The following is a 22,348-nucleotide window of genomic DNA, read 5'->3' as shown; positions in this document are numbered from 1 at the left end:
GGACATCAAAATCAATTTTTAAGATGGATTCTGAATGTGTGGGTCCAGCCCAGGTCTGCAGTTTGTGCAGATATAGAAACAAAAGGAATTTATAACAGAAAAAGTTAACTTGCTATGTTTAAAATAATGCTGGAAATTATATTTCTTCAAAAGGTGGCAAACATGGACTAACATGATCAGGATATGAATTAAATGGATTTACAAATCATTGAGAAACAAATTCAAGTTTATATACTGTGCAATTTCCATGGTGCCTTTAAAATAGGCTGCTCATAAATATTTTTTTAATAAATGCCAAATCACTAGATTTTTGATGGAAAAAGAATACAGATGGACTGTGTTTTACCTATGTGAAAATCACCAATCCATTTAAAATAAAATCCAAGAGGATATATACATTCTAATCAAGTAATTGATTATTTTCCTGATTAATAAGAACTACACTTTACACAAATTACTTTATCAGCAGCTGTTTTCTTCAAAAAAACCAATAGTCATAGTTTCACAGTTGAAAAAGTTACACATTAAAATATTTTACAATTCATTATATATTCACCAGGTTCCCATTTCCTAAAGGGCTTATAATATAAAGCAGATTAGAAGGGAAAACCTCAAAAGTTGATTACTTTGACACTAAGTTTTACAGAGGACACTAAGAACCACAAAAAGCTTAGGTTCTATCATAAAATAGTGACCAAATTCCATTCTTCTTTAAAAAATCCAATTAGAAACATCTTTTTAAAAAAACCAAATTCTACAACATGATTAACAGATTTCAAATTAACAGCATTCTGAAAGTCTTCAAAATAAATGATCTTATATAGCTGAAAATATGATAAAAAGTTAAAGCATGATTTTCAAATAGTTGATTATTTGTGAGAATGTGTTTAAGTTTTATTTTCTTTAAACCTATTTTTCTTTTCTCCAAAATAGTCATTGAAGGAAATATTGCTCAAGTGACCAAATGAACCTGTCAAGTCAATAGTCAGTTATACCACATTCAATGACAAGGATGGTTGGTCATAGAAACTGGCCAATAGGAACTGATCTCTGATACTGAAGTACCTGGAAGTAGCTATATTATCACTGACTTACTTGAAACATATCCTAGTCATCCCATGTAGCATTTAATTCAATTTTTGGTTCCTTGCCTTCTGAGTACTACTTGTCCCCCTTTTCCTTATTTTTAATGTTGTTTGCATAAACTCTGCTTGGATATGTTTGAAATATACTTCGTTTTTAGCTAGTTCACTTAATCTATAGTCTTTATAGAATCTGTCTACATTTTGTCCAATGGCATTAATTTGGTTGTAATAACTCTTAAAATTTGGGATAAAATAAGCTATGTGGCTTGTCTTTTAGTGGCAGAGAGGTCCTAGGGGAAGGGACTATCTGGACTGATGTGAAAAATGCAAAAATTATATAAACTTTGTACAAGGAAGCTCAAAGCTTTTTTGACACTCAGTAAAACACAGTTAGTTCTCTGTTAAAATCTCAGTTTCCACCATCAAAACTTCTTTCAGAATTGTACTATTTCACTGAGCTTTCCTGTAATTAATCCCTGGGATTAATACTGGGATGTTAGTATATATTAACTGAATAAATCTAAAAGACAAAAAACATTAATCACAAAGTTTTAATAAGTTTGAAATTTCCAACATCTGCAAAAGAACCTATCTGGTCTCCTGCTTAAAACAGAGTTTAAATTCTCCTTAACTATTCCAAGACAGTTTAGAGAAGTTTCCCTAATTTTCAAATTAATCTTTCTTATTGGCAATGTTATGTACACACTTTAGTGAGGTACCTAAGTCTCCAATAATTATGCCCTTTAAGGGTCCTAAAATAGCCAAATATTAAGAGTATCTGTATTAGAGTCCCTGTTTACTATCCAAGACTTCTACTATAGGTAACTGATTTCATAAATGGGTATTTTTAAGTGATGCTGTATACAATATGCACTATTCATAAAGTTGTACTCCAATAATAAGCCTACTCTAGAAAACTGTCAGTAAATTATTGCACTTTTTCTGGTGTGGCACCTGGACATTTGCTAAAGCTATTTCCTAGGGCATTAATCATTCATTTCAAATACTCGGTAAAATATCAGATTGTAGAGTGATGACTAGCCTGAGCCCCTATATCCTGGGTTAATGTTTTTCAAAATGTTTAAGAATGTATCTTGTGCTCAAATGCTATTTAATAAAGTTGGAAAGTGAGCCCTGATGACTCAGAAATGGGACATGATCTTAAAATGATTTAAGGTCCTAATTTTACTAGGGAGATATTGAGTAAATAGCCTAAAAAGGTAAAAAGTTCATGATTTCTATTCCCCTTATTATAAAGTATTATTCATGAGCATACCTGGGTAGAGGGGTGAAGCAATTAGGAAGATAGTCTAAATTGTGTTAATTTGGCAACTAATTTCATAGTTCATAATGACTGAGGCATTCTCAACTATAAAAGAGGATGGAAGATGGGCAATTCAAGTGAAAACAGAAGAAAATAAAAGGACAGAGGAGAACTTTTAAATCTGTTTTCCTTAAGTAGTTATATACTAGTCATTGGTATGAGATAGTGCCTGAACCTTACCCACAGATCAAGAAAAAAGCTGACCATGCTGCTACAAACAATAAAAAATTTGGGGTGCAAAACAATGCATGACTATGGGACAGATCATGTAAATAAAGAATATATATTAATGATAGTTTCTATAATATAAATAGCCTTTAATAAAAAAAATAATCTTTTTAATAACATTAATACTCACTTCTATTTTCTGGAAAACATGCATGAAAAATGTATTCAATTCATTGCAAAAGGAGAAAAAAAAGTCAATCTAAGGTGAATACTGTACAATTCTGGAGCAAGAATTATTCCTGCTCGTTCTTTCTCTACGATGATTATTTTGCTTTGTGGGAGCCCAGAATTTCCCTGGGAAATAAGAATCAGATTCTTGTAAATACTGTCCAGGAAAAAAAAAAAAACAAAAAACCTCAAAATACCACCTTATAACAGGTCTCATTTGTGACTGCTTCCCAAACTTTGCAGCTAAGACCCCAAATCATCAAAAGGTTTGATTTATTAAAAAAGAAAAGTCTCTGTTGAAATCTCAAGAGTCCCTTACACCCCAAGCATTTTTCTTCATCAAACAAGGAGTCAAAAACCCACTTCAAACTATAAATTGAACAGCAATGGAAAAATAAGAAATTTTCATTATTTTCCAATCTTAAAGTAATTTAACATCAAACTCCAGTTTACTTGGACCTAATGCAATAATAGACTTTGTTGTGTCCATATTTCAAAACAGAAAACATTTGCAAGACAAAAAGAGAACATCATCCTTTTTCCTTCTCCATCATTTCTATATATTTTGGGGGTTTTTTTGTTTTGTTTTTTAAAAAAAGATACAAACAATCTTTAAAGTTTACCTTTTGGACTTAAGGCATAACATGAAATTGCGCATTATTCTAAAGCTTAATTTTGAAATGAACTAGTTTAGTGCTATCAAACCCTGTTTGCGTTTACATTATTTAAATTATATAGTATTTTATTTCTGTTCTTGCTGTAAATTCTAATGCTGTTCATGGATTGTGCAATTCCTATGCAATCAGTCTTTGCCTGTTGACAGTTATTAACAGTGCAGTATAGAATCCAGATACTGAGCTTTTAGTTTCTTAGTTATCATTTCAGTTCAAAGCATGCTGCTTAATTGTGTGGAAGATCCAATCCATTTTTGTTGTCCAGCCACCATGATGTGCATCATTCATTTGTTTCATGAAATATTCCAAAGCCTCTTGCTCAGTTTTATCTAAAGCTAAGGTCTTTCGAATGTATGCAATATCATCAAAAGATTGTAGTTCTGGCATTCCAGAGCCAAGCATCATTGAGAAAAGATTTATGAAGAGATTGGCATGCTGCCGAATAGCTAGATAAGCCTTGTAACACATCTCCTGAAACCTACAAGTAATAAGAACAATTTGGTCAGTATGGAGTAAATCCTGTTAATACCTTCAGGTCTCTGCTCAAATGTCACATAGTTACAGAGGCCTTCTTAGACAAAACTATAACATATAGCATTCTTCTCCCTATTCCTCTTACCAACACTTTCTATTCCCTGACCTGACACTAGAATATGAACTCTATGAGTCTATAAGGAGTTGTTTATTGCTGTCACCAACCCCCAAAATAATGCCTGGCACATTAGGAATAGAATAAGGATTTATTAAATGTATGAACTGGTCTATACTAAAGCCTTTAGGGTTAGGTTAGGGCCAGGACTGAGCTATAGATAAAACAGAATTTTATAAAAGGTTTTTAAAAGTACATTAAGGTTTTCAGATAGACTAATGATACTCCATAAGGTGGTAAGAAAAATTATGAAAAAACATGGTATTCATGGCTGACTAAATTCCTCACTGTATGACTAAAAAGTATTGTATGTAGCACACTATACATGATTTGTTAATATGGAGAAGCTGGACTCCAATTTTTAAACAGCAGTAAAGAAAAACTTTTACTGTACAAAGAAGTTTAAAGATCACTTCCTTTTTAGGCCTTAACTAATTCAATAAGTTAAACTGGTTTTTCTTTCCATTTCCTTCACAGCATTACACAATTCACACATAAAATATTCAGTTTATGCTACAATATTAATATAACATCTATTATTTTAAATTGCTTGAAAAATATCAATTGCATATTAGCAAGAATTCTTTAGCTTGTGCTTTTGATTTCTTCAGCTTACCTCTCAAATTCTCTTGTCTTTGTGCATTCTTGGGCTCCTTTACTAATCACTATTAAGAAATCTTGTGTCAAAACAAATGGCACGCGCTCTCGTTTATAACCGAATTTTTTCTTCTTGTGATCCAAAAAGTGTCCAAAATCTATATGAAACAGCTTTCAAAAATAAGAAATTATGTTAGTTTGACAAATGCAGAAATACAACATCCCGAATTAATAAATTTAAGAATGTCAGCATATTTAAAAAGAGGAAGCTATTACTTGTCCATCATCTTTAACCATGATATTACTATTGTGACGATCTCCAATTCCCAAAATGAAGGTGGCAACACAATATCCAGCACATGATCGTGTAAACAGATCGATGGCTGCATCATATCTATGAAGAAATAAGCATGCGTTAGTATGGAAGTACAGAATGATCCAGTCCAAACTGGGAAAACATGGTCAGAGTCTCTAGTGAAGTCTGTATTTAAACAATGAAAACAATCACTGACATTAGGGGAAGGAAGTAATTATGTTAAAAAATCTGATGAACTTTAGGATTCTGAAGTTATCAAAAGTTTCTAAGAAAACTTCTAGATATTCTCTGACCAAAGCATAATTCTTATAGTGAAAAAATACTTAGCGTGTCATTAACATAAAAATTTTGAACCATTTTAACAATGAATTGGGAGTAAAATTTTTCATTTTAATTTTTATTAATTTAATGTTAATTTAACATTAACTTCTAAAAAAAGAATAAGCATTAAGAAAAACAGATTTTAGATTCTTGGATTTCACCAAATTATAAGCAATTCTGATCATTTAAATACAGTAACCTCAAACATTTCAAAGGCTGAACATATCTTTTTCCAAAGTAAATACAATCTTTTCTTCTGGTCTAACTCAAAATATACACAACCATTAAAAAACTTATCTATCAAAAACTTAGATTAACATAGAAGAAAAGGATAATAAACTCACATTTCTCCCTTGTTCTTGTCTTTGAGCCACTGATGGAGTGTGTGGCTGTTGAATTGCAGTGCACCTTTCAGGCCTCCTTTACACTGAATCTGCATTATAGTGTGAGAATTTCTCACCACCTCAATAAGTCCCACACAGTCACCAATTGACAGACATCCATAAGGTAACATTCTGAAAAAGGATCAAGACATTTGCAATTAGTTGATGAGATTTTAAAACAGCAAATATTTTATCTTTTTTTTTAGTGTGAAGATCTAATTGGCTTCATTAGGAGATTCATGAATCAAGTGGCATTCCATCTAGCAGCTAGAAGGGTGCTCCCCAAAATAGCAAATATTTTAATGGGCTAATAAAGGAATATTCTATGTGCAAATTTGTCAAGTGGGACTCTTACTCCTTTAATCTAGTTTTAATTTTCTTTTATTACAGAATGACAAACATTCCTAGAAAAATTCTCGAATTATCTGCCATCATTTATTATAACCTTCAACTGTGAAAGCATTTAGCTGTACTTGAGTAAAGCATGAAGATCACTGTGGCAACTCAAAGTTTATAAACATTCATGACTTTAAAAATTTGGGTGAACTTAAAGATGTTTAATTGACATCTAAATGATACCTTAAGGTATCAGTTCTTAAGTTTTTAGTTTCAGGACTCCTTTAAACTCTTAAAAAAATCATCAAGGATACCAAAGAGCTTTTATTTATGTGAGTTATATCTACTGACACTAGAAATTAAAATTTAAAAATTTCAATATTTGTTAATTCATCTAAAGTAATATTTATATTTCTTTACATAAAAATACTATCTTTTACAAAAGCAAAACCTTAAAAACCAGAACAAACAAAAAACCCTTAGAAGAGTGATATTGTTTCTCATTTTTTCAAATTTCTTTAATGTCTGGCTTAATAGCACCGAGCTGGCTTCTCATGTATGCTTTTGTATTCAATCTTATGCAAAGTTTTAACTGAAGCATATGAAGAAAATCTGGCTTCACACAGGTATGTAGTTGGAAAAAGGAGTATCGTCATAGCCTTTTCAGATAATTGTACATATTTTTCTTTTACACTGTTCCAAAACTTGATAAGAGATAGTTTCTCAAGTTGCAGTATGGAAAGTGAAACCGTATCAGTAAACTTTTCATACTCTGTTACATGAAGAAACTTTTCATACTCTGTTACATGAAGACCCACTCATTTGTTCATCTTGCCTCTGAATGGAACTTTTACCCATACATGACTTAATAATATCCTACACTGGTCATTTGGAAGATATTAGTTCACTCAGATATGGAGATCTTTCAAATTATGGTACTTTTTTTTCATTATATCAACTAAAAAAAAAAATCACAGTTGCTAACATTGTCACTGATCTCATCAGAAAAATCTTTAATTTGGGGGAAGCTCACAGCAGTAGATACAAGGTTCTCAAAATTCTAATTTTTGCCTGAAAGCTCAAATTTGATCCTTGACAACAAATGCTGTCAGTTGTTCTCTCTGAAGAGTCTCATATTGTTCATGCTCAAGAAATTGTTCATGCTCAAGAAAATGTCTGCCAAATATCCATGTCTGAATAACCACATTCTGTCTATTAGTTGTTCTTTAAGTCAAAATGATGTTCTAGGATAAAAGCAGTTAGTTTAGCTCACAGCTCAAATAACCAACCAATGCTTTTTCCTTGACATAAGCATACTTTGGTGTGAAGCAGAAGTGCTTTAGGGGTACTTCCCATTCACCACATAGAATATAAAAAAGGACATGTAGTCTCAAGCACAGAGATGTGAGGATTTAAAGAGACAATGAAAAAAGTATCTAATATGCCAATTGGCACATAAGTACTAAAGTACGGTTTTTCTTGCTCTGTTGTTCTCATAGGCTACTTTCCATCTTTCCTTTACTTCTTAAATTCCTAAAAGAGTAATAGTTTAAACTTATTTTCAGTTTCTCACTTAATTCCTTGTAGCCTAATTTCTGTGCCTACCATTTTACTGACTCTTCTTAAAACTAACCATGAATCTACCAAGGGAAGAGTAAATTTACTCTACCAAGGGAAGAGTAAAATCCAAAGGCTTTTTCATAGTCCTTATGTTCTTAAACTCCTGAAGCAACTGATACTGTAAATTGTTTGTAACTATCTCCCCTCTTCTGGGATCTGTGAATTACTTACTCTGGTATTCCTACCCTTTTGATCATTTTTCTTCTGTGATCTTTCCTTCTATCTGTTCTGGTAAATACAGGAACTTCCTAAGGTGGTACTCCTGACCATTTTTCCTTATTTTTGTATTATTATTATTATTGAACATGCTCATAGTTACATAATGGGTTACATAATCCAATAAGGCTTATTATTAAAAAATTAAACTTTAAATTTACTTAAGTTAAAAGACGTAACAACTTTCTAAAGATCCATCTTACTTTTCAATAATATAGCTAGCTTAACTTCAGATGCTTTTTTGCACAGTCACTAATTTGCAATTTGACTCAAGATTAGAGAGTTTATAAAGTTTTAGAATTAGAAAACTAATATCATGAAAGAAACCTTCTTTTAAATTCTTAACTTCTGAATGAAAATTGGGACTATTTGTGTCTCATGTCTCCTATGCCCTGTTCCTAAATACAGTTGGCCTTCACAACGGTGGGTTCTGGATACTTGGCCTCAGCCAACTGCAGATGGAAAATATTTGGGGAAAAAAAAAAGTCCAGAAAGTTCCAAAAAGCAGAACTTGAATTTGCTGCACACAGGCAACTATTTACACAGCCTTTAATGATACTAGGTATTGTAAGTAATCTCAAGATGACAAAGTATACAGGAGGATGTGCATAGCTTTTATGCAAATACTATGCTATGCAATGGCACCCCACTCCAGTACTCTTGCCTGGAAAATCCCATGGACGGAGGAGCCTGGTAGGCTACAGTCCATGGGGTCGCTAAGAGTCAGACGACTGAGCGACTTCACTTTTACTTTTCCCTTTCATGCACTGGAGAAGGAAACGGCAGCCCACTCCGGTATTCTTGCCTGGAGAATCCCAGGGATGGCGGAGCCTGGTGGGCTGCCGTCTATGGGGTCGCACAGAGTCGGACACAACTGAAGCGACTTAGCAGCAGCAGCATGCTATTTTATATAGGGACTTGAGCATCTATGGACTCTGGAATCAGCAGGGGTCTGGGAACCAATCCACCGCAGATACCAAGGGAAGACTGCTAGTGACAGTCTGGAGGCAACTGCAGAGTCTTTACCAGCTTATCAGAGACAGTTCTTCTAACCTAGCTGAATCTCATTAGCCATTCTGAGCCAAGGAAGAAGAGGCAAATGGAAAGTACCACAGTGTAATCAACTAGTGTTAGTTATTACTCTGTACATTTATTTATAGATATGACTATATTCTTTCTAATTAATATAGCTTACAATTAATATTTACTAATGGTTTACTTTTTCAGGATAACTTTCAACATACATGTCGCCTTATTGGTTACCTACCGAAGATCAAGACCTTGATTTTGCCAGATATTTTCCATAATGCGAATAATCTGAAGGGTTAGCATATCTTGCCGTAAATCTGAAATTCAAATAATATGTACAGCACCACTTAATGCCTCAAGCACAAATTTGAGTATCACATCATCACAATGTTTTTAAACAGAAAATATATAGAACTATATTTGCTCTTCAAAACAATCTGTAAGGAAGCAATAATCTGAGTTTTTAACCCATTTCTAAAGTATCTGCATAAACACATGTAGGATAAGTGGGCATGTATTGCACAAAAAAATTAAAATATATAAATTACTTATTTTTCTGAATCCTTAAATTTGAACATGTTTATATTAAAATATTTGGATTAACAGAATTCAGGGCTGAAAGGTCATTTCCTAATGAAAACCCATCTATGATACATTTATTTAGAATATAAAAATATATTCCCCCACAGCCTATTCTCCAAATAAATTAGGACCTTCTTTTATGACTCCTTAGCAGACTACATCTACCAGGTTGTAGTTTTGTTTCTGTAGTTATTTGTTCAACGTCTCTCTTTTCCCTGCTAGACTATAAACTCTAAGAAGGCATGGATTCCGTTTTGTGTATTCTTACAACCTCAGGGCCTAGCATGTCAAATATTTATGGAGTGAATGTATATACATTTAAGCAAAATGACTTTCAGGCCTTCTGATTCTAAACCTAGTACATCTTTTCATTTCAAGACTTATAAATACATATTCTAAAGGTTAAGACATCTGCTTAATATCACATATTTTACCACATGCATATTCTTTAAATGGCTTTCAATAATCTTCATGGTTCATAAATATCCTGTGTATAAAAATATAGCTAAGTTCATGTATCATAAGTCCATTAATACTCTTACCATCCCCATTTTTAAAGATGATCTCATTGTTCTGAAAGAGTAATTCTGACATGATGTCTGGGTTCTCCCAATTCAACCACAGTGGCCTTTTTGCAGAAGACATAATTCGACACTCTTCAAGCCTTTAACAGAGTTGAAAATTTTACTCGGCACCTTAGTTTTGTTATTCTTTATAGTCTCAATTTATTTCAAAATACATATACTGTATAGCTTTTTGAACTGTTACAGCAATTTTAAACTTTCTCCTCAGTTTTATGTATGAAATAATTTCTAAGGGCGTATAAAGAAAAAATACATAATAAAAAGCTTAAAAATTTCTTCTACATAGAATATGACTTTTCCACAATTATAGGTATATATCATTAGTTTTACAGATATAACATTATTTCTTATCCAATGATATCACAAATTCTGGCCATAGAAAGTTTTAAATTCTATTGTTAAAGCAGTAAAAACTCATTCTCAATAAATGCAGTTCTGAACTTAAGAAAATATTATTACTCTTGTTTTGCAGGGTAGGAAAAGGAAAGAGATGCATATATTATTGAATACAATTATTATGGACATTTTGATTTTTTTCAAGATTTTCTCCAGAGAAAGTATGTGTTTAAATATATCAATAAAACTGCCAATAAAGTTCCTTACCTGAGATTTCCCAGCTGATGAGCAGGGTTTAGAGGAGACAGAAAGCCCTGGAGAGCATCCATGAAATCTGGTCGCCGCATTTGTTCAACTAAAAACTTCATCTGTACCTGATAGATAAGCACAATCACGGTTAGAATTTGATTTGATAAAAGGTAAAACTAATTGCTAGTATCTTTTATCCATTGGAACCTCATTAGTGCGTAGTTTTTGAATCTATATCCTGGACTGGCTGCATTCTAACTAGAAGGGCCTCTATAACATGCTGTAACACAGAGCAGCACAACTCAGGCAGAGAGGTGAGAGTTACAATACTGTGTCCCTTCCTGTAAGAAGGTACTGTATCCTGACAGAGGCTATGTTTTGGCTCTAGATCAAGGCACGGTCAACTATGGCTTGTAAGTCGGCCGCTGGTTTTTGTAAGTCAAACTGCATTGGAATATAGTCACATCTATTCACTTTGATAGTTGCTTTTACACTAGAACAGCAGAGTTGAGTAGTTAAAACAGACTGTGTGGGCTGCCAAGTCTAATATATTTACTATCTGACTTTTTAAGAAAAAGTCTGCAGATCTTTCTTCTAGAGGAAAAGCTATGGATGGAGCCATCATGTTAGCTTAGCTTAGTAGTCTGACTTTCAAGCTTTTCAGAAAACACCACATTCTTTGTTCAGTAAAGAAGGTCTAGGGGATTGTTGGGAAAAGTCTCATGCTACAAAGTTCTAGTACATAGCTGGAAAGAAACATCCTTTTTAAATCACTTTTTAGTCTACTGTATCACAGCCAACCAATCATATGAAAACTTCAGTTTAGAAGAAATATTTATATTTACAAATTTAATATCTAATTTCTTTTTTCTTACCTTAGTTACAATGTAATAAATTTTATTATTTCAAAGCAGTCTAATTTCCTCTTACGCACAATTCCAGCAGCAGAAACAGTACAATTATTTTCTAATAACCTGTATTTGAACTTACATACTACAATTTCAATAAAATCAACTCAGTTACATACTGATATTTAGATTAATACAGTAACTTTCTTTTAAAGTTGTTTCTTTTCAAGCAATATTAGTGATGATGTTGAAAAAATTTATTCACTACTACTAATTTACATTGTCCTTTGGGGACCCCCTAATCAACTGGAATTTTCTTTTTTTCATTTCACTAGAAGTGAGGAATGATCTCACTTTTTACTGTAGGATGTGTTGGACTGAATAATGGATAAGGAGGAGGAAAAGGTCATGAAAAACCTTTACATCTTATGTAAAGTAAGTTACAAAAGATGTAACTTAGTTAGACTAAGTTACACTAAGTTAGACTGCAGATCACTTGAATGTGTGAAATATTCACTGTGTGACTGAGTCCATTTTAAACTTACAAAACAGAAACTCATTTCTTTTCACTCATTTTCAGGGTCATTACTAAAAGAAAAGAAATGACACAGAGTAAGGAAAAATCAATTTCAACACTTAGGGCTAAACAACAAGGTCCTAATGTATAGCATGGGGAACTATATTCAGTATGTTGTGATAAACCGTAATGGAAAAGAATATGAAAAAGGGCTATATAAAAGAGAAAGGAATGTAAAGAGGAAGGAACTAATATTTACTGGAACCTTCCATGTTCTAGGGTCTATGACAGGTGCTTTGTGTATCTGGTTTGATTTAATTCTCACATCAACCCTATGAGGAAAGTATTAGTCTCATTTTATAGATGAGGAAAACGAATCTCAAGAGACTAAATAATGTATCTAACATTACATTGCTTGGATCAAAATCTTAATATGCCTAATTCTAAGGCATATATACTGGGCTCTCAAATAACCCTGCTCCACTGCAATGAAGGAGTCTCAAAAACACACTAAAGAGTCACATACCTTTTGTGTTTCATCCTTCTTCTCTTGTTTGAGAATGTCAGTCAAGTTAATGAGCTTTTCCATAGCCTCAACTTGCCTATTAAGGTGCTTCAGATACATCCCACATGCACGGCAATAGGACTCCAAAAGCAGGCCAAACCTCTGACTAACCGTTTTATTGTGCATCTCAGATCTAAAAGACCAGTGCAAGCGAATGAGGAGAGCACGAGAGGAAGGGAGGGAGGGAAAGAGGCAGGGAGGGAGGGAGGGAGAGAGAGAACTGTAAATGAGATACACAGAACCTTTTGTAGGAAAATAAGAAAACCCATTTTCTAAATTCCAAAAATGTTACAATCATACTATTATTAACTAATATAATCATACTAATTATAAAACCTATCATTTAGGAGCAAAACAATTAAAAAGTTTCAGGTAGTTCCTGAAAATATAAATCTTAAAAAATCTAGAATTTTAGTTTTATTTCAACTATCTTTCATTTACTAATCTTAGCACAATATATATAAACATGAAAAAAGGAAATCAGGCAGAAAAATAATAAAACGAAGAGAGAGGGAGTGAAGAGCTCAGTGAGCACTATTTGACTCTTCTGACATATATGTCCCTTTTCTGTACTGTGCCGTAATTTAAGTTATTTTAAACCTAGCTTCCAGATTCAATTTTTGATTTAGCATTAAAAAAAACCATGTTAATTATAAATCTGTTTCTGAATTTATAAAAACGTGCATGGTTTATGACCTCTAACTTTGTGTATTAGATATATAAATTCTGCAAAATATTTTTGTTCTTAATTATCTTATTTTCTAGTAAGGTTTCATCATTATTTTTCTGAATTCCAAGGGAAGATTTTTTTGGGGGGTTAAGGAATATCTTAATCCACATATACAGTGAAATCAATTGCAACGTTAATCTAGACCTAGCAAATTTTACTTTTCTTAAAGTAGAATCAAAGTCTTTAAAAATATTTCAGCTCTCATTCCTGTATAAAGTTTAGTTTTAATTTTACTGCTTATTTAATGTTAAAGAGAAAAAGCTGAGAAAGTTGACTGGTACAATATACTTTCAGTATGGAAAACTTCTAGACAAACAAAAACAATAGTAGATAAGTAATATAGAAGTATACATTAATACATGTATACATCATACATTAGAATACAAGTAATATTTGTGTAAAGAATTAAATGGAGAAATAATTTGACTTACTTTAAATGCCAAAAGAAAAAGTGACCAATCCTTTGATTAGTTAACGCTTTTTTGAGTAAAAATCTCACAAGCAGGTTATCCAAGTACTGTTCATATTTTAGTACCTATGTCAGTAAAAACAAACATACGTAAAAACAAAGCCACATCAATCAGTGTAAGTTTCTTCATGGCTGAATTTAAAGAAAAAAGTTTTTAGAAATAAAATAGATACTCCTGATAATAAAACTGATTTTTACCCAAGTATAAAACCAGCTAATACAGCAGGTTTTGGAAATTGCATGGATTTAAAATAAAACATTATTTTTCTATTTTACATTATTTTACCTGTACTAGCTGAATTAGGTACTGAGAAAGTTTGTCATCTGTTAAATATTTTTCTAAGCACCGAACAGCAAAACCTCGAACCATAGGATCTGGGTAATTGCAGTCCAGAAGCTCCATAGCCTGTTCAGGCTTGATTGGAGGCCAATCTTTTACCAAGCAGTACATCTGTGTATGAGTGAGATAATAAATTATATTTAAAAAGCAAAAATAGTTGTGAATGAACCCTCTAAGACATTGTCTTAATTTCTTGCTGTAAAATTAGATAAAAGCCCCCTTATGAATTCAGTGCTTAAAATGTTTAATTCTAATTAATTTTATCAGTGAAAGTTATGTAAAGGCTATTTTTCTTTACTACGCAGATCTTCCTTGACTTACAATGGGCTTATGTCTTGATAAGCTTATCGTATGTTGAAAATAGCTCAATGCATTTAGCACATAATCTCTGAACATCATAGCTTAACTCAGACTACCTTAAACATTCTCAGAACACTTATATTAACCCACAGTTGGGCAAAACCATCTAACATAAAGCCTATTTTATAATGGCTGTATGGGTACAGACTAGTTGTAAGGATACTGGTTGTTTACCCTCATGATCACCTGGCTGACTAAAGCTGTGGCTCGCTATTGCTGCCCAGTATCAGGAGAGACTACTTTACCACATATTGCTAACCTGAGGAAAGATCAAAATACAAAATTTGAAATAGTTTCCACTGAATGCATATCACTTTCTCACTACTGTAAAGTCAAAAAATCTTATGTTGAACTATGTAAGTTGAGGACCATCTGTATTATCATTATTAATTAATTTAAAACATAGTCTATTTCATCTCTTACACTTATGCAGATTTTCTGAGAGAAAACAATTTGAACGACATACCAAATTTGTGCAAGTTATTCAGTAATTTCAAACATGCATTTACCTGAGCTACTTCATCTCTAGAGTTCCATTTAACAGACAGAAGCAATTTGGGTAGAATTTCGGGGATAGTTACACAATAGTGTCTATGTGGAAAAGACAAAAGAAAATAAAAAGCATTCTTACATGTTATCCAAAAGACCTAAATGTCTAAATTTTCAACTATGCAATCTCTAATAAGTTCCAAATATTTTTAAAACTTGTTACCATGACTAGCCTTCCTTAAAACCAAAATAAATCTTTGTTTAACACTATAGCTGCACATATATGCACATATATATTTAGAGACAGTTATAAATGGCATGGAAGACAAAAGGAAAATCCAAATGGAGGACAACTACTTAGGAAAAATTATGAACTTATAACATTCTTTACATGGTTTCTATTATTAATCATGAACCATGAGAAGAGTTCCCACTTCTACTGTGGTCAGTGGACAAAACTTATATTTAAATGGACTTTCTGCAGAAATGCACTGCAACTTTATTTAAATAAACCAGTGTACACATACCAAGCTTCAGGGTAGTTTCTTCAAAAGTAAAAATAGGGCATTACACTGTTACTTTCAGGAAATAGAAGAAAAAATGAAAAACGGAAGGAACTCTTGAAAATATCTAGGCCAACTAAATCACAATTAACTGGGTCTAAAACTACAGGTATTTTTTTGGGGGGTGGATCTTAAATTTTATTTGAAAACAAAACCAAAAAACCAAATCTAAGAAAAGGTCATGTTAAGATTTAGAATTTTAAAAAAGCCTTCAATCTGCAAGCTTACTACCAATGTATCATGATTTTCTAGAAATACTGATCTACATCCATATTAAAAAAGGATAATGCTTATAATAAAAAATCGTGTAACCTATGCTTTATTTACTCTAATAGGTAATGGCAGAAACATGGCAAGATCAAGCCAACGTCAGTTCTTTCTTGTGAAATAGAAGAAAGAGAGACTCTATCTTAACGCTTACCTGTGGCTCCACAGAAAATCTTTCTCTTGCTCAGTGATTTCAGATAGAGGATCTCGTGTACAAATTGCTCGGAGCTGTTCTTTATCATTTTCTCTTAATTCGTTGTCTCTAGCTAGTCTGTTACTCTGTAAAATAAAGTAATATCTTACACAATTTTCTTTGTCATATTTCCTAACGCTCTCCCTCGATTTATGAGTGATCTGCAAAAAAAGATTAACTTTCAATAAACTTTACATTGATTATTAACTGTTGAAAAAGTTTATTCTCATTGTAAGACTTTATTTTCAGGGATAGGCGAGAACTAGTTTAAATTCTTTCATAACCCTTGCCTGAATATATCCTTATAATCACTGCAAGGCTTTCCAATTTCAAAAGTAAAAATAAGGGGAAAACAGGAAAAAAAAAAAAACACACAACAAGCCACTTTAAAATACTGCATGCTGAATTTTGGAAACTAAAATGAAAATACCATAACTTTTGGTGTAATTCCAAGATTCCAAGTAATGCATTTATTCCCTTTAAATACAAATATATTAACCACATAATGAATAACTATGAACACATTAATATATGATGAAAAACACATGCCATTTAGGATGGGTTATACTTATTCCCAATGGATAAAGATGAAAGCAGACATCCATGCTACTTGGTTTTTATTTAAAAAGTGAAAGTGTCAGTTGCTCAGTTGTGTCTGACTCTTTGGATCTTGTGGACTGCAGCCTTCCAGGCTCATCTGTCCACAGAATTCTCCAGGCAAGAATACTGGAGTAGGTAGCCATTTGTTTCTCCAGGGAACCTTCCTGACCCAGGGATTAAACCCGGGTCTTGTCTCCTGCACTGCAGGCAGATTCTTTTATCATCTGAGCCACCAGGGGAGCCCCTGATTTTTATATATTTAAATATTGTTAATTTATCCAAAAGCATAACAAAATATTACAGGCACATATTCACTCAACAAATCTTTAATACATGTATTGTGTAACTTTGTCCTATTCTTACTGCTGGGCTCAGAAAATAGTAAAACACCCTGTATTAACAGAGACTCTATTACAGTGGAAAATTAAATGAACAAATAAAGCTATTGGAGAGTCAACACAGATGCTGTGAGTGATGTGACAGAGAAGGACGGGGTGGTTACTTTAGACTGAGTGTTCAGAAATGGCCTCTGAGAACATATTAATTTGTGATCCAAATGACAAGAAAGAACCATCCACACTAAGACCAGGGAAAGATGAAGGAAACAGTGAAAGTGCCCCACGGACAGAAAGAGTTTGGTGAAGATCAGTGCATCTAAAGTCCAGTAGATGAGGGAGAGGACTGACAGGAGGTCATAGTCACAGCATGTAAAATTTGCAGGTCACGGTAAAAGGTTTGGATTTTACTTTTAGTGAAAGTTATTTACAGGATGAATACTGTTATTAATACTTGATTTATCTTTTATAATTTTATTATTCCGGCTGCTCTGGGATAAGTGGGAGACCAGGTAGGAAGCTACTGTAATATTCCAGGTAAAAGAATAAATACTTAACCCTCAACTCATCAGAAAAAGTAGTCATTAACATTAATCATTTGGGTTCCAATGGACTCTTAGTTCTTTTACTTATTTTTGTTTTTAATACAAAATAATTTAGAGAAGAATAAACAATGGTAAACACAATTTAATAGACATCTCAATAAGAATTTAAACATAGTATCATTACTTCTGGTTTTTCTTCTCATACTTGCATTTTCAAAATACAATACTTTTGAAAACTCTGATGACATAATTTTGCTGAAGAGAGGATAACCATCTTCTTTGCTTCATAAGTGCAAAACATTTCTATTGTTTATACTTACAGATATCAATCAGAATAATCAATCCAAGGAGTTAAAATTTTTCTATATTACTTTTTTCCTTCCAGTTATTTTTATACACAACTGTCTGTAGCATTTAGCCACTTACAAAGTAAATTTTGATGCACAGCATCATAAAAGATGAAAAGAATACTGAAAAAGATGTGGTAATAATGGTGGTAATAATAGATGGTGGTAATGTGGTAAAAGATGTGGTAATAATTAAAAATTATTTTTTAATTTTTTTTGTGGTCCAGGTTCTTACTAAGACATATTGTGTGATAAAGTCATTCCTGCAGAATGACTAACTTGTGTTAGTCATTTTTTGTCCTTGGAGATACATTGTTCACTCACTGTCTCTTGAGTTTGAGAAAATCCATCTAGGATAGTGACATCTGATGTTTCACTTAATATGATCAATTTTAACATCATCATTTAAGTCTGGAGCAGTGGTTCTCAATTGGGGTGATTTTGTCCCATCTACCTCCCAGGAACCATTGATAGTGTTGGGACACATTTTTGATTGTTACAAGTTGTGGTGGTGATATTACTGGCATCTAGTATGTAGAGGCCAGGGATGCTGCTAAACATCCTGTAATGAATAGGACAGTCCCTACAGCAAAGGAATTTTTGGCCCCAAATGTCATCAGTGATAAGGTTGAGAAACTTTGCTTTAAGGCACTATTACCCATTTCTTTGCATTCATACTTGTGAAATATTTTTCTCTGTCAAGTTTTCTTCTCTTTGTCATTGTGAGTGGAAAGGGAAAAATTCTAAATTATTAACAGTGTTCAATGAAAGCCTAAAAACTAACAAACTACAAAGATGGTGTTTGCAGACTTCTTTATACATCTGGAAAGATGATGGAAAACATTGAGCATTGCAATAAGACTGCAGGATGATGTAAAAGTGATGATTTACCTCACTATTGTATCATCCTTCTAGTTATTCTATCCTTCTATATTTCCATATTATATTAGTCTTTTTTTAGCATGTTGGAATTAATGAATAATGATTAAATAGTAAAATGTCTTAAGATACAAGAAAACTAAGAATCTCATTGTTGTATCTTAGATTTATGAAAGTTTTCAATAGATCCAATGGTAATTGAAAGATAGAATCAGTTTTATTCTATTACAAAAATAAACAGTTTTTCTTTTTTCTTTGAAATAAAAAAAAATTCTTCTAGGAAGAAAATGTCATAAAATATCAATCCTTAAAAAACTTAGAACTGCTCAAAAAGGAAACTCAAAAGCTAAAATGGGCTGTGGCAAACTGAGTTCAATGACTAAAATATGAATAAAATAGGAAATAAACGAGTTTTCAAGTATGTGACCTAATTCTGGTAATTCAGTTAATTTATAGGTATAGCTAGTTGGACAGAGTTATGGACATTTTATAGAAATGCTTAATTTCAAAATTAAGGAATCAAGGTTATTATCCTGTTTATCTAAGTTAGAATGGTTAAGAGTAAAACACTTAATACTTATTTAAGAGTGACACTGGATAACTTATTTAAACTCCATAAACCTTTTCTTTTCTGGGAAAATAGGGAGTTAAAATAGCACCTACCCTCATTGAGACTACTTTTAAGATTAAATGAGGTAATATGTGAAAAGTAATTGGCATGGCATTTAGTACACAGTAAGCACTTAATACATGTTAAATATATTCAAGGAATTAAACTTACAAAGTAGTGGTTACATTTTTCAAGCAAGAGAATCTGTTTTTTAATGTCAAAAAAGCTAATTATACTTTTAGTAAATGACAGAATTAGAAATGATTTTAAATTAATTTCTACTTAACAAAACATTTTGTACATAGTTTTGAAAGTACACAGGCAGGAAGATTACTATTACTATTATTATTATTATTCCGTTTACAAAAGTTTGGTAAACTCCTTACTGAGAACACAACTATTAATAATAAAGTTAAACTAATAAAGTTTCTAAGTGTAGGATTCCAGACTGCCCCTGGGTGCCACTATTACTGGGGGTAGCATGTTTCAGGACCCACATTCATTGAATGGTCTATCTATAATCTTTAATTAGGCCAAAGAAAAAGGTGACAAATTAGGAACCTTGGAAAAGAGACAGCAAAGAACCAAAATACTCTCTTCTCTCAGTACTGACACTTTTGCCTTGAAAAATAAGGGAAAGTTTATGATCCTTGAACCCAGTTACATTGTGGTTCTAAAACTACAGCCAAGATCAGACAAACAGATCCATATTTAAACTCCATTTTATATATACTGTTTTCTAGTATAGACTATGTTGTTATTGTTGTTGTTTAGTTGCTAAGTCATGTCCAACTCCTTTGCAACCCCATGGACTGTAGCCCACCAGGCTCCTCTGTCCATGGGATTTCCTAGGCAAGAAAACTGGAGTGAGTTTCCATTTCCTTCTCCAGGGATCTTCCCAACCCAGAGATTGAACCTGCATCTCCTGCACTGGCATTTGAGTGCTTTACCATTGACCAACTAGGGAAGTCCAGCATAGACTATTGTGATATGCTATTTCCTTTGCTTCTAGGCCCAGTTAACAACATACGTACACCTTGGTTTCAATTTCAAAGTTATTATCCCAGAGAGGTCTCTCCTGCGCCCAAAATACACTATCCTTTCTTCCCTAACAGTTCATTATTCTTGACACACTATTATTTCCTTCATGGCACTCAGCATAATTTGTAATCTTACATTTATGCTTTTACCAGTCTCAGACCTATTTTCACCAGCACACTATATAAACAGTAGAGTCTCTTCAGGTCACAACTTTATTACCTGGTACCTATTGTGTCAAGATCAAGTAGAGATGGAAAGAATACACAGAAGAACTGTACAAGAAAGATCTTAATGAACCGGATAACTACAATGGTGTGATCTGTCACCCTTAGCCAGACATTCCGGAGTGTGAAGTCAAGTGGACCTTATGAAGCACTGCGGCCAATAAAACTAGTGGATGTGATGGCATCTGGTCCCATCACTTCATGGCAAATAGATGAGGCAACAATGGAAACAGTGACATTATATTTTTGGGCTCCAAAATCACGCAGATGGTGACTGCAGCCATGAAACTAAGATGCTTGCTCCTTGGAAGAAAAGTTATGACAAACTTAAACAGTGTGTTGAAAAGCGGAGACGTCACTCTGCCAACAAAGTTCCGTTTAGTCAAGGCTATGGTCTTCCTAGTGGTCATGTATGGTTGTGAGAGCTGGACCATACAGAAGGCAGAGCACCAAAGAATTATGCCTTCAAACTGTGGTGCTGGAAAAGACTCTTGAGAGTCCCCCGGACAGCAAGGAGATCAAACCAGTCGATCTCAAGGAAATCAACCCTGAAAACTCATTGGAAGGACTGATGCTGAAGCTGAAGCTCTAGCATTTTGGTCACCTGATGTGAAGATCTAATTGGAAAAATCCCTGATGATGGGAAAGATTGAGGGCAGAAGGAGAAGAGGGCATCAGAGGATAAGATGGCTGGATAGCATCACTGATGCAAGGGATTTGAACTTGGGCAAGCTTCAGGAGAAGGTGAGGGACAGGGAGACCTGGCATGCTGCAGTCTATGGAGTCACAAAGAGCTGGACACGGTTGGGTGACTGAACAACAACCTATTGTATAGTAAATATATATGTGTAGTCAGTATTAAATAAATTATTTGTTAAATGAGGCAGGCTAAACTAAGAGGCAGACTGCAGAAAAAATATTAGCATACAGAATTTTATTCTATTGCAATACTGTTCTAGAGCCTGTAATATTGATGCCAGTGTAACTAAAACACACGAAACCTTTTCCATTCAAAGAGTAAAAGCAGGTATGCAAATGCACTGATTATGACTGATACTTAAGGAAAACTCTGTGATTTGCCTTACCAGTCCTGCATGGGAATAACTAAATCCTGCTTCACGGGATACAGACCAATTGGCATGCTCTTCAATCACTGACATATCTGGAAACTTTACCACACTGCTGAACCAGTCAAACTCCAACTCTAAACATGGAGTTTCCTAAGAGATGGAACAAAAGTTATTATACATATTATACTTGACTGTCACACACACACAAGAAAGAAAAAAAATCTAATTTATGATAATAAAAGGCTTACTTTATTTGGATTTGATCCAGTAACACCAATAGGGTTCAGCAAATCTTCTAGTCCATGAGGTACTGGCCAAAGATTCAAAGCCATTTTTCCAGATACTAGAGTATCTGTGTAATCAAACAAGTTTATATTTCCCCAGGCCAATGGACAGTGTTCCTTAAGAAACAGAAAAATGCTCACTACTCTGTGGATTAAATTATAAAACGCATTTCAAAATACTTTTCTTTGCCAGAAAGAATTAAACAACTGCCTTTTAAATTTTATCTATAACAAATCACATTAATTTTTTTCAAAGTGTAGTTTCATTTTCCCCATTTGAAAGTACACATATTTTTAAAATTATAAATGGGAAATATGAACCAAAGCAAGCAAGACACATTTACGTGTAGTCACTGTGCACATTAAAAGTTTTAT

The 22,348-nt window shown here is 33.2% G+C and overlaps 1 protein-coding gene across 3 annotated transcripts in view; it reads right to left on the bottom strand.

Moving 5' to 3' along the window:
• Positions 1-454: 454 nt before the first annotated feature.
• Positions 455-22,348, bottom strand: part of PIK3CA (phosphatidylinositol-4,5-bisphosphate 3-kinase catalytic subunit alpha) — an 86,502-nt gene continuing 64,608 nt past the window's right edge. For 2 of the 3 annotated variants that reach the window (XM_081570969.1, XM_081570970.1), the window contains exons 8-21: positions 21,938-22,090; positions 21,705-21,839; positions 16,000-16,124; positions 15,036-15,117; positions 14,113-14,277; positions 13,789-13,892; positions 12,589-12,760; positions 10,716-10,822; positions 10,071-10,192; positions 9,185-9,263; positions 5,707-5,877; positions 5,002-5,119; positions 4,745-4,896; positions 455-3,957 (exon numbers count right to left, since the gene is read on the bottom strand). In XM_081570969.1, the coding sequence (XP_081427095.1) occupies positions 3,687-3,957; positions 4,745-4,896; positions 5,002-5,119; positions 5,707-5,877; positions 9,185-9,263; positions 10,071-10,192; positions 10,716-10,822; positions 12,589-12,760; positions 13,789-13,892; positions 14,113-14,277; positions 15,036-15,117; positions 16,000-16,124; positions 21,705-21,839; positions 21,938-22,090 (1,956 nt within the window). In that variant the 3' untranslated portion in view covers positions 455-3,686. The remainder of the gene's footprint in view (positions 3,958-4,744; positions 4,897-5,001; positions 5,120-5,706; positions 5,878-9,184; positions 9,264-10,070; positions 10,193-10,715; positions 10,823-12,588; positions 12,761-13,788; positions 13,893-14,112; positions 14,278-15,035; positions 15,118-15,999; positions 16,125-21,704; positions 21,840-21,937; positions 22,091-22,348) is intronic. The other variant, XM_081570971.1, reaches the window with a different exon arrangement.

The sequence above is a fragment of the Giraffa tippelskirchi genome, chromosome 2 (genome assembly GCF_054371585.1).
Source record: "Giraffa tippelskirchi isolate mGirTip1 chromosome 2, T2T-mGirTip1v1.2.pri, whole genome shotgun sequence".
NCBI lineage: Eukaryota > Metazoa > Chordata > Mammalia > Artiodactyla > Giraffidae > Giraffa > Giraffa tippelskirchi.
The sequence above is the reverse complement of the archived record's forward strand: the minus strand, read 5'-3'. Positions and strand labels throughout refer to the sequence as shown.